General features: G+C 37.1%; 1 protein-coding gene across 1 annotated transcript in view; it reads right to left on the bottom strand.

Moving 5' to 3' along the window:
* The window catches only part of DCC (DCC netrin 1 receptor), a 1,168,069-nt gene that overhangs the window by 124,009 nt on the left and 1,030,610 nt on the right, over window positions 1–13,450 (bottom strand). Inside the window, exon 20 of the mRNA XM_060310806.1 lies at window positions 303–497. Within this exon, the coding sequence (XP_060166789.1) occupies window positions 303–497 (195 nt within the window). The remainder of the gene's footprint in view (window positions 1–302; window positions 498–13,450) is intronic.

Genomic DNA, 13,450 nt, shown 5'->3' with positions numbered 1-13,450 from the left:
CTCCATACTGTTTTCCATAGTGGCTGCACCAACTTACATTCCCCAAACGGTGCACAAGGGTTCCCTTTTCTCCACAGCCAAGCCAGCATTTGTTGTCTCTTGTCTTTTGGATGAGGTCCATTCTAACAGGCTTGAGGTGATATCTCATTCTGGTTTTAATTTGCATTTTAATTTCTTTTGAATGTCCACTGTAGTCACGTGCCAACAGAGATGGTTTAAGGCAATTCCTAACACAGACTCCAACACTATTTTATAACAACTCCATAGGAAAAAACCCCAAAATGACAGGAAATGATTCAAACCTTTCAGAGTCCTGAAAAGGATGGGATCAGAGAGGGGCCCCACTCCTTTCACATTCCGTGCTTGAATTCGAAAGTAATACATAGTGTCAAGGTTGAGATCCATGATTTGATGTGTAAGCCGATCACCACTGATTGTTTCCATAACCCAGTCATCAATTGGAATGTTCTTGTCCAAGGTATAAAACAAGATGTAAGCTGCATGAATAAATGAACACAACGTTGATTACTGTACTGACTACATGTTACACTTCTGCTTCCAAACATCCATGTGTCCCAAGTATAATTTTCAAGGATTATCATATATCCACAATCTATAAAGCACAGTAGTTTGGCAAGTAATGATGTTTTTTTGTATTGCAAAGCTTAGAAAATGAATTGCTTCAATGTACAAAATCTAAAAGTGGAATAAGCCATTACAAATAAAAAAATCTGCCATATTTAAAAAATGTGAGGTTTCTGCTGCCTGTAAATCCTGATTATTGGTTTGCGCTAATATATAGGCATGATGAAAAACATAAAAGACAGATAACCAGTCTGTATCATTTTCACTGTATCCAATAATCAAGATAAGTAATGTTTATTTTGGCTAGTGTTTAAATAATAAAAATAGATTGAAAAGTATAAAATGCCCTATATTTTTAAAGTGTTATAAAAATAAAAGATCTTATTTGGTTACTGTAATAACTCTGTGACGTTGGCAGGGGTACTGTTGCTGTCTTTTCATAGATGATGAAGTTGAGCATGACCCAAGCTCAGTGATAAAAGGGCTAGGATAACATCCTCTGCTACCATACCAAACATCCAACACCATTTCCCCCCGTCCATCCCACCTAGGCAAAAATAAACAAACAAAGAAAGAAAAAGTATTTCTAAGTAGGTTATCTAGTTAGTATCTCAAATATTAAAAAATCCATCATTTGATAGTATCATTCATCCTCTGTGTTAGGGGATGAATAATTGTAGTGTATTCAGTGGTGATAGTCTAATATGCACCCAAACAGATCCAGGTATCCCTGTAAAATATGCATATTCTAACATTATATTTAGCTAATATTTAAGCTAGCTTTTATCTAAAAGCATTAATTCATCACTTTATATTACACTACATATTATATCAGACGATAGTGTAATATAAACTGTAAAATAACTCATTGCATGTGTCTTTGCTACATGAATGCGGTGTCAGCCTCTACTTCTATCAAATTTCTGCAATGGTATCCGCATCAGATAGGCCGCAAATGTCCCTAGGTCTATTCTTACGCATTGAATACATTCTTTGTAAATAATACTTTTTAAAAAGAATTGTCTTCCTTTGATTCCCCTAGTCCTTCCTTTTGAGTCCCGCTTGTCCCATCCGGACTGGGGACCTTCACGCATAGATATTTCAGTGGTCATGTCACAGGTTCTTTGACTCAGATTCACTTGCCTTCCAAAATAACCATGCGTATTACCTACATCTCAGCACAACTCTTAGTTCCACGAGGACTGATTTCCATACTATCCTTATTCCTACTTCCCTCTTACTCCTCACACCTTTCCTTACTTTCTCCATCCAACTCCTACCTGGCCATCCAGGTCTAGTTTATGCTACATCTAACATATGAAACGTTCCTCTATAGTGAGCTCTCCTTTCTGTACACTTTGTAACCCACTTCCATAAAGTATAAGAGTACTTGTACAATTTTGTATCATTTTCACTTAATCCCATAGTGATTTACAGAATTATGCCTGGGTTTGGAGGATGCATTATACACAGTGAACTGGAGAGTTTTTCCTTGTGATTCTGTAGGATTAAGCAATGCCACAAACTCCAACACCCAGAAGTCCATTTGTCTTAAATTCAGATCAATGCTGAAAACTTGCATCGATTTTGCTTTGGCTTTCACCTTTTCCCAACTTCATTGTTTTTCAAATCTGCCTAATCATAAGAATTACCTGGGGACTAGGTATAGGTTACAAAACATAGAGCCCAAGAAAGGGCATTTTGATTCAATAGGCATGGCAGACAAGTCTTGGATAGCCCCTCAATTATCCCTGCCTCCTGGCAGTTACAGCTTTGTGTAGTCTTTTCTCTCTGAGTGTACATGGGACCTAAGTCTTGCTTTTAACCAACAGAATATGGCAAATGTGATGGACTGTCACCTCCATGGTTATGTTACATAAGTTATAACTTCTGTCTTGCTAGCAGACTCTATAGACTCTCTCCTTTGTTCGCTTTGATGAAATAAGTTGCCAGATGGAGAAGACCATGTGGCAAGGAGCTAAGGCTGGGCTCTGATCAACAGCCAGTAAGGAACTGAGTCCTGCCAACAACTACATAAACTTAGAAGCAAATATTTTCCCAGGTAAGCCTCAAATGAGATATCAGCCGAAGCTAACACCTTCATTGCCAGCTTGTAAGAGACCCTAAGGCAGATTACCCAGCTAAGTTGTTCTTGGATTCCTGACAGACAGAAACAGTGAGATAGCAAATGGGTGTTATTTTAAGCTGCTAAATTTGTGGTGATATTGTTACACAGCAGTAGCTAACAGGTTAATGGTAACCCCAGTAAACTGCACCCCAGTTGATTTCTGTGTTCCAGTAAAGTCAGGAATCACTGCTCTAGTTGATGATGTGAATTCTGCGTATTTTGTGGTATATTTGTTGAGATGTTGATGCTGCAGATATGAATATGTAAGATGTGGAGAGCTCAGGGGAAAATAAAAGACTGATCAAGATAAAGAAGTCTACAAAATTTATAAAGGCTATATGGCTCCTCCCTCTGGCTGATATTAAAATTGGAAGACTATAATTCAAAAGGGATTATAAAATATCATTGGATAAAGGAGTTGTTTCTGACTCATAGATGTCCATTCTTTGATAACTCAGCCCCTGAGATCAATATCAGTACAACCTCCTAATATTCTGTGAGCCAGAAAAGTCTCCATTCTTGTACCCAAAGAACCATATCTACTGAAAAGAAGACCCTGGCACTAGTAATATTGTTCTAGCTTTTATTATGTGCATGTCTTATCTCTTCAAAAGAATAAAAATATTCCTTTAGTTCAGGAGCTATATCTTATATTACTTCTTATTCTTCAAAGAAAACTAATAAAATAGTCTTCACACAACAGGTATTGAAACTCACTTGTTGAATAAAATCCCCTAGCCTGTAAGTATATAAGTTTTGAATTCATGACATTTAAGGAAATTGTTGAAGTTTTCATGGGCGGTTGTAAGTACATGATGAACTTGAAAGTTTGGATAATTGTGCTCCCATCTCAAGTCAGCTACACTTACTCCTGATTTTCTCCATTTACCAAATGAGAATATAGTATTTGCCTTCATGTAATTTTTTTCTATGTGAAGAGTATTCACTGAAGCATTTAAAAGTGACAGTTCTGGCATCAGGTAAGTAAAGTTGAAAGTGCAGGTTCTGACTCCAAATTGTATTTGAGCAATTTTCTGAAATTTATTTTAAAAAGCCTGTCATTGGTTGTAAATTTGAAAACTGAGCTGGAGAATAGAAACAAGAGTACATCACTCAAAACTCTAAAATCTAGCCTTAGAAAAACCATACAACTTCATTTGGATATGTGAGTTTGGCATGTTTTGAGGCTATTAAATCCATTGTTGAAGTCTCACCTTATAGATTTCCATTTAACCACATAGATTGGGACACATTTATAGGTTTCTCACTATCGTTCCGTATCTATATGTTCATTCCTTTGTGTCCAATTCCCTGTCATTCTCCATCCTTTCATCTTACATTTTTTCCACTTTATTTTTATCTCTTACCCACCACCCTGGGCAATAATAAAGTATCAGTATTATATTCTGTCATAGGTTGTAAGACCTTTTGGGATTATTAATTTACCTGGGCATTCCTACATTGAAATATCATTTGTGTAAATACTTAAAAAACGTAGCATCATATACATCTTTCATTTTGACGCTACTTATACAAATAGGTAGCTGTAATTCCAGAAGCAAAGTGTCAGAAAGTAGTCACCTCCACCTCTCTTCTCTCTTCTGTCCTTTTCCATACTTCCTCCCACTCATCGGTGATTCCCTTCCGCGGATCAGGTAGGTGGATAAGTACTGGGAAGACTGAGATACATGATGTGGCCCCTCTCAGCAAGGAGCTCAGCCCAGTGAGGGCTTCTCATCTTTAAAGAACTGATTCTGATAATCATATATATAGGTCGATATATAAAAAAGGAGGACCTGTTTTCTCCTTTTTTTGTGGTCAAAAATTATAGGTTATGGATTCAGGGAGGCCTGACCTCAAATCATAGTGCTATCATTTACTAGCTTTGCAACCCTGAGCGACTTGAATAATCCAAGTATGTCTTAATTTTCTTAACTGAAAACAAGTTGCTGTGAGATAATGCATTTTAAAAACTTAATATATGAGTGTATTTCTATTACATTATCTTTTACGTAGTAACTACCTAGTAAATGCTAAGGCTTTTATTTATTTATATTAATAAAGCTTAAGAAATATCTTGTTTAGAAGCTAGAACTACATTTTCAAGTCAAACAATATATTTAATATCAATTTAATGATTATTCTGCTCAACAAGTGTTTATTAATTATCTATTAAGTGTCAAAGATATTGTTACTGGGGAGAAAGCATTGAACAAAATCTGAACCCTGCTCTCCTGCTGCTTTCAGCCTTGTACTATAAGCATTTAGATTTTCTCTTATGATAATATGGAAAGGGGATGGACAGGAAGAAGTCAAGATGACTAAGTTTCCAACTTTTGCTGCTGGGTGAACTGTGGAGGCTTCTAAAAAGATGAGAGTAAGAATGTTTAGACACATGACTCCAGTGTGAGTGCCCAGCTGGGTTCACAATCCCAATGGGCTAACAACCTATTCCACAATATAATAGTGCATTGTTTGGCCATTTGTGGTAGGTGATAGAGCAAAGAATGGAAGAATGGGAGAGAGGGGGATTGGGGAATAGAACGAGGTGACACTAAGACAGACAAGTGGAAATGTACAATATGAGGGATGTGTGTATTTAGAATTCCTTGGAGGGAGACATAGATTCCAGAGACATGAGATCATGTTCACTGAAGTCCTGGCTATAGTGCAGATACTTTTTCAGAGAAAGTAATGAAGGGAATGAAAAGATCTGCATTCTGGGAAGTAACACTTATGGAACAAGTGGAAGAAAAGTATGCTTAGGAGATTGAGAAGTTATAGCCTGGAAGTGGGAAGAAAAGTGGTTAGATGATTTTACAAAAGTCAAGAGAGAGGAGAATTTCAAGGGAGAGGAATTGGACTAGAGTATCGAATGACACGGAAAAAGAGGGTACAGCCTTAGTCATTAGATGGTATTGATAAGGAAACAATCTTTGAGGCTCTAACTCTTTTATCTGCACAGGTCCTTGATCTCAAATAATGTTAGATGTTGCATTTATTTAGATCAGTGTTTCACAAATCTAACTGTACGTTAAAATCACTTGGGGAGCTTTTACGAAGTACCACTCTCAATCCCTCCTCAGATAAATTAAATCATAAATCAGTTGAGCATCATTGATTTGGACCAGTAGAATACTGATAAGAAGAGAAAAACGCAGTGCAATAGTTAAGACTAGGAGCCTGAGTTTTACATCCCAGCTCTGCTACTTCTTCGTTATTTGACTTTGGGAAAGTTATTTACACTGGAAGGCCCTCAACTCTTTATTTCAAAATGAAATAATAGGAATATATGATCGCTTATAAGACAAAAATGCTTAGCAGAATGCCAAGCATGTAGTAAATGCTTAATTCATTTTGAACCATTTTCTTCTGAAAATGTCAGTCTAAATTCCTAAGATGTCAGTTTATAATCAAGGAATTTAGGCACTGGAATTACCTGGATCTCCTCTTTCATCCTCTTTTTTGTTTAATCTTCTGGAAATATATATATATATACACACACATATATATTTATATATATACATTTATAAATATATATATTTATAAATTGATGATCTGGTTCTGTTCAGAGTACAATAGTGAACCCTTGTCCTAGAATGAATTTCAACTGGGAATAATAATCTAAATTATTTCAGGGCTCACCGGGTATCAGGGACTTTTCTCAGTCCTTTATTATAACAATTCTACAAAAGAAGTTCTAAAGTAAGACTCAGGGAGGTTAAATAACTTGCTCAGATATCTCCGTCAGAAGCTTGGGTTCGTAACCACCCTGTTCTCCTGCTGTGCACATACAGGGATTTAGGAAAACAAAGAAATACAAAAGTAAGATGGGAGTATAACCCTCCACACAGGCACACGTGTGCTCTGACACACTGGAAAACAACTCACATCTTCCGTTGTCCTTTCACAAGAAACTGAGTGTGGAAAATCTGGGCTCTCAGCCTATCGGTCTGATATTTTGAATATTTTATCATCCTACTTTTTGAAGTGATTTGAATGAAAGAATCAAAATATGCATAGAACAGAAGTTGTTTTAAGTGTTGTTTAAAGTTGTTTCAACGGTTTTTAGTGTTTGCTCCCTGTTGAATTGAGTCAAAATATCTCAACTTGATAATCACAACTTGGTTTTAATAAATGAAGCAGTCTTTAAAGGTGAAAAGTATTTCACCCCATACTTTTACTACGCCATTGTACAAGAATGGATTTTTAGTATTGAGAACTATGGAACGTACACCTCTAAATAAAATATGTGGACACAATTTCTTATACATGCACTGTGACATTGGCAGACAGAATTTTATTGCTCAGATTAATTGGCATTTCCTAATATGGGACAGACTTCCACTTTTTCCAACTGAAAAGGAAAATTAAGCTTTTTTTTCAGAGTTGAAAACACACTCTGGGGCCCTGAACCAAGATGGCGGAGCAGAAGGATGTGCTCTCACTCCCTCTTGCGAGAACACCAGAATCACAACTAGCTGCTGGACAATCATCGACAGGAAGACACTTGAACTCACAACAAAGATACCCTACATCCAAAGACAAAGGAGAAGCCACAATGAGATGGTAGGAGGGGCGCAATCACAGTAAAATCAAATCCCATAACTGCTGGGTGGGTGACTCACAGCCTGGAGAACACTTATACCACAGAAGTCCACCCACTGGAGTGAAGGTTCTGAGCCCAACGTCACGCTTCCCAACCTGGGGATCCGGTAACAGCAGGAGGAATTCCTAGAGCATCAGACTTTGAAGCCTAGTGGGATTTGATTGCAGGACTTCGACAGGACTGGGGGAAACAGAGACTCCACTCTTGGAGGGCACACACAAAGTAGTGTGCGCATCGGGACCCAGGGGAAGGAGCAGTGACCCAAGGAGAAACTGAGGCAGACCTGGTTCAGTATTGCAGGGTCTCCTACAGAGCAGGGGGCTGGCTACGGCTCACCGTGGGGACAAGGACACTGGCAGCAGAAGTTCTGGGAAGTACACCTTAGTGTGAACCCTCCCAGAGTCTGTCATTAGCCCCACTGAAGAGCCCAGGTAGGCTCCAGTGTTGGATTGCCTCAGGCCAAACAACCAACAGGGAGGGAACCCAGCCCCACCCATCAACAGTGAAGCAGATTAAAGTTTTACTGAGCTCATCCCACCAGAGCAAGAGTCAGCTCTACCCACCACCAGTCCCTCTCATCAGGAAACTCGCACAAGCCACTTAGATAGCCCCATCCACCAGAGGGCAGACAGCAGAAGCAAGAAGAAGTACAATCCTGCATCCTGTGGAACAAAAACCACATTAACTGAAAGACAGACAAGATGAAAAGGCAGAGGGCTATGTACAAAATGAAGGAACAAGATAAAACCCCAGAAAACAACTAAATGAAGTGGAGATAGGTAACCTTCCAGAAAAAGAATTCAGAATAATGATAGTGAAGATGATCCAGGACCTTGGAAAAAGAATGGAGGCAAAGATCGAGAAGATGCAAGAAATGCTTAACAAAGGCCTAGAAGAATTAAATAACAAACAAACAGAGATGAACAATACAATAACTGAAATGAAAACTACACTAGAAGGAATCAATAGCAGAATAACTGAGGCAGAAGAACGGATAAGTGACCTGGAAGACAGAATGGTGGAATTCACTGCTGCGGAACAGAATAAAGAAAAAAGAATGAAAAGAAATGAAGACAGCCTAAGAGACATCTGGGACAACATTAAACACAACAATATTCATATTATAGGGGTCCCGGAAGGAGAAGAGAGAGAGAAAGGACCAGAGAAAACATATGAAGACATTATAGTCAAAAACTTCCCTAACATGGGAAAGGAAATAGCCATCCAAGTCCAGGAAGTGCAGCGAGTCCCATACAGGATAAACCCAAGGAGAAACACGCCGAGACACATAGTAATCAAACGGGCAAAAATTAAAGACAAAGAAAAATTACTGAAAGCAGCAAGGGAAAAATGACAAATAATATACAAGGGAACTCCCATAAGGTTAACAGCTGATTTCTCAACAGACACTCTACAAGCCAGAAGGGAGTGGCATGATATACTTAAAGTGATGAAAGGGAAGAACCTACAACCAAGATTACTCTACCCAGCAAGGATCTCATTCAGATTCAATGGAGAAATCAAAAGATTTACAGACAAGCAAAAGCTAAGAGAATTCAGCATCACCAAACCAGCTCTACAACAAATGCTAAAGGAACTTCTCTAAGTGGGAAACACAAGAGAAGAAAAGAACCTACAAAAACAAACCCAAAACAATTAAGAAAATGGTCATAGGAACATACATATCGATAATTACCTTAAACGTGAATGGATTAAATGTTCCGACCAGAAGAAACAGGCTTGCTGAATGGATACAAAAACAAGACCCATATATATACTGTCTACAAGAGACCCACTTCAGACCTAGGGACACATAAAGACCGAAAGTGAGTGGATGGAAAAAGATATTCCATGCAAATGGAAATCAAAAGAAAACTGGAGTAGCAATACTCATATCAGATAAAATAGACTTTTAAATAAAGAATGTTACAAGAGACAAGGAAGGACACTACATGATGATCAAGGGATCAATCCAAGAAGAAGATATAACACTTATAAATATATATGCACCCAACATAGGAGTACCTCAATACATAAGGCAACTGCTAACAGCTATAAAAGACAAAATCGACAATAACACAATAATAGTGGGGGATGTTAACACCTCACTTACACCAGTGGAAAGATCATCCAAAATGAAAATAAATAAGGAAACCGAAGCTTTAAATGACACAATAGACCAGATAGATTTAATTGATATTTACAGGACATTCCATCCAAAAACAGCAGATTACACTTTCTTCTCAAGTGTGCATGGAACATTCTCCAGGATAGATCACATCTTGGGTCACAAATCAAGCCTCAGTAAATTTAAGAAAATTGAAATCATATCAAGCATCTTTTCTGACCACAACGCTATGAGATTAGAAATGAATTACAGGGAAAAAAACGTAAAAAACACAAACACATGGAGGCTAAACAATACGTTCCTAAATAACCAAGAGATCACTGAAGAAATCAGAGAGGAAATCAAAAAATACCAAGAGACAAATGACTATGAAAACACGATGGTCCAAAACCTATGGGAGGCAGCAAAAGCAGTTCTAAGAGGGAAGTTTATAGCTATATAAACCTACCTCAAGAAACAAGAAAAATCTCAAATAAACAATCTAACCTTACACCTAAAGGAACTAGAGAAAGAAGAACGAACAAAACCCAAAGTTAGCAGAAGAAAAGAAATCATAAAGATCAGAGCAGAAATAAATGAATAGAAACAAAGAAAACAATAGCAAAGGTCAATAAAACTAAAAGTCGGCTCTTCGAGAGGACAAACAAAATTGATAAAACATTAGGCGGACTCATCAAGAAAAAGAGGGAGAGGACTCAAATGAATAAAATTAGAAATGAAAAAGGAGAAGTTACAACAGACACCGCAGAAATACAAAGCATCCTAAGAGACTACTAAAAGCAACTCTATGCCAATAAAATGGACAACCCGGAAGAAATGGACAAATTCTTAGAAAGGTACAACCTTCTAAGACTGAACCAGGAAGAAATGGAAAATATGAACAGACCAATCACAAGGAATGAAATTGAAACTGGGATTAAAAATCTTCCAACAAACAAAAGTCCAGGACCGAATGGCTTCACAGGTGAATTCTATCAAACATTTAGAGAAGAGCTAACACCATTCTTCTCAAACTCTTGCAAAAAATTGCATAGGAAGGAACACTCCCCAACTCAATATATGAGGCCACCATCACCCTGATACCAAAACCAGACAAAGATACTACAAAAAAGGAAAATTACAGACCAACATCACTGATGGATATAGAAGCAAAAATCCTCAACAAAATACTGGCAAACAGAATCTAACAACTCATTAAGAGGATCATACAACATGATCAAGTGGGATTTACCCAGGGATGCACAGATTCTTCAATATATGCAAATCAAACAATGTGATACACCGTATTAACAAATTGAAGGAGAAAAACCATATAGTCATCTCAACAGATGCAGAGAAAGCTTTTGACAAAATTCAACACCAATTTATGATAAAAACTCTCCAGGTAGTGGGCATAGAGGGAACCTACCTCAACATAATAAAGGCCAAATATGACAAACCCACAGCAAACATCATTGTCAATGGTGAAAAACTGAAAGCATTTCCTCTAAGATCAGGAACAAGACAAGGATGTCCACCCTCACCACTCTTATTCAACATAGTTTTGGAAGTCCTAGCAATGGCAGTCAGAGAAGAAAAAGAAATAAAAGGAATACAAATTGGAAAAGAAGAAGTAAAACTGTCACTGTTTGCAGATGACATGATACTATATATAGAGAATCCTAAAGATGCCAACAGAAAACTACTAGAGCTAATTAATGAATTTGGTGAAGCTGCAGGATACAAAATTAATGCACAGAAATCTCTTGCATTTCTATACACTAATGATGAAAACTCTGAAAGAGAAATTAAGGAAACTCTCCGATTTACCATTGCAACAAAAAGAATAAAATACCTAGGAATAAACCTACCTAGGGAGACAAAAGACCTGTATGAAGAAAACTATAAGACACTGATGAAAGAAATTAAAGATGGTATCAACAGATGGAGAGATTTACCATGTTCTTGGATTGGAAGAATCAATATTGTGAAAATGACTATACTACCCAAAGCAATCTATAGATTCAATGCAATCCCTATCAAATTACCAATGGCATTTTTTATGGAACTAGAAGAAAAACTCTTAAAATTTGTATGGAGACACAAAAGACTCCGAATAGCCAAAGCAGTCTTGAGGGGAAAAAAACGGAGCTGGAGTAATCAGACTCCCTGACTTTAGACTACACTACAAAGCTACAGTAATCAAGACAGTATGGTACTGACAGAAAAACAGAAACACAGATCAATGGAACAAGATAGAAAGCCCAGAGATAAAGCCATGCACCTATGGTCAACTAATCTATGATAAAGGAGGCAAGGATATACAATGGAGAAAAGACAGTCTCTTCAATAAGTGGTGCTGGGAAAACTGGACAGCTACAAGTAAAAGAATGAAAATAGAACACTACCTAATACCGTACACAAAAATAAACTAAAAATGGATTAGAGACCTAAATGTAAGGCTGGACACTATAAAACTCTTAGAGGAAAATATAGGAACAACACTCTTTGACATAAATCACAGCAAGATCTTTTTTGATCTACCTCCTAGAGTAATGGAAATAAAAACAAAAAATAAACAAGTGGGACCTAATGAAACTTCAAAGCTTTTGCACAGCAAAGGAAACCATAAACAAGACAAAAAGACAACCCTCAGAATGGGAGAAAATATTTGCAAATGAAGCAACTGAAAAAGGATTAATCTCCAAAATTTACAAGCAGCTACGTAGCTCAATATCAAAAAAACAAACAACCTAATCCAAAAATGGGCAGAAGACCTAAACAGACATTTCTCCAAAGAAGACATACAGATAGATGGCCAAGAAGCACATGAAAAGCTGCTCAACATCACTAATTATTAGAGAAATGCAAATCAAAATTACAATGAGGTATCACCTCATACCAGTTAGAAAGGGCATCATCAGAAAACCTACAAACAACAAATGCTGGAGAGGGTGTGGAGAAAAGGGAACCCTCTTGCACTGTTGGTGGGAATGTAAATTGATACACCCACTATGGAGAACAGTATGGAGGTTCCTTAAAAATCTAGAAATAGAATTACCATATGATGCAGCAATCCCACTACTGGGCATATACCCAGAGAAAACCATAATTCAAAAAGACACATGCACCCCAATATTCATTGTAGCACTATTTACAATAGCCAGGTCATGGAAGCAACCTAAATTCCCATCGACAGATGAATGGATAAATAAGTGTGGTACATATATACAATGGAATATTACTCAGCCATAAAAAGGAATGAAATTGGGTCATTTGTTGAGACGTGGATGCATCTAGAGACTGTCATACAGAGTGAAGTAAGTCAGAAAGAGAAAAACAAATATTGTATACTAACGCATATATGTGGAAACTGGAAAATAGTACCAATGATCTGGTTTGCAGGGCCGAAATTGAGACACAGATGTAGAGAACAAATGTATGGACACCAAGGGGGGGAAATCGTGGGGGGTGGGGTGCGGGTGTGATGAATTGGGCTATTGGGATTGACATGTATACACTGCTGTGTATAAAACTGATGATTTATAAGGACATGCTGTATAAAAAAATAAAGTAAAAACTTAAAAAAAACCAAAAACATTGTATTGTTCACATAGACTGTGTGATGACATTTATTTAAATAAATTGGAAAATTGGGTAGTATATGACTTCTTTTTTTTTTTTTTTAATATGACTTATTTATCCTTTACCCCAATATATATTTTTTTCTATCAGAACTTGTTTTTATTTAGACAATTTCTATTTTGTTTTTTTTCTTCTTAAACTTATTACCTATTGATTTACCATATGCTTATAAATATCTGTTTATAACATAATAAAAGTCATCATGTAAACAAATCAAAATCTACAAAAGTACTGAAACAGAACCAATGAAAATAGATCATAACAGTAAGGGGAAGAAAAAATTAGAATGAGCCACCCTCAGTTTCAAAAAGCGTGGCAGAGTGACAACTGAGTATATAAGATTTGGGGGAGATTTTATGTCTCTATTCTTTTTCCA

The sequence above is a fragment of the Globicephala melas genome, chromosome 13, assembly GCF_963455315.2.
Source record: "Globicephala melas chromosome 13, mGloMel1.2, whole genome shotgun sequence".
In the NCBI taxonomy this organism is placed as follows: domain Eukaryota; kingdom Metazoa; phylum Chordata; class Mammalia; order Artiodactyla; family Delphinidae; genus Globicephala; species Globicephala melas.
This window is presented reverse-complemented; position numbering and strand designations above follow the sequence as displayed.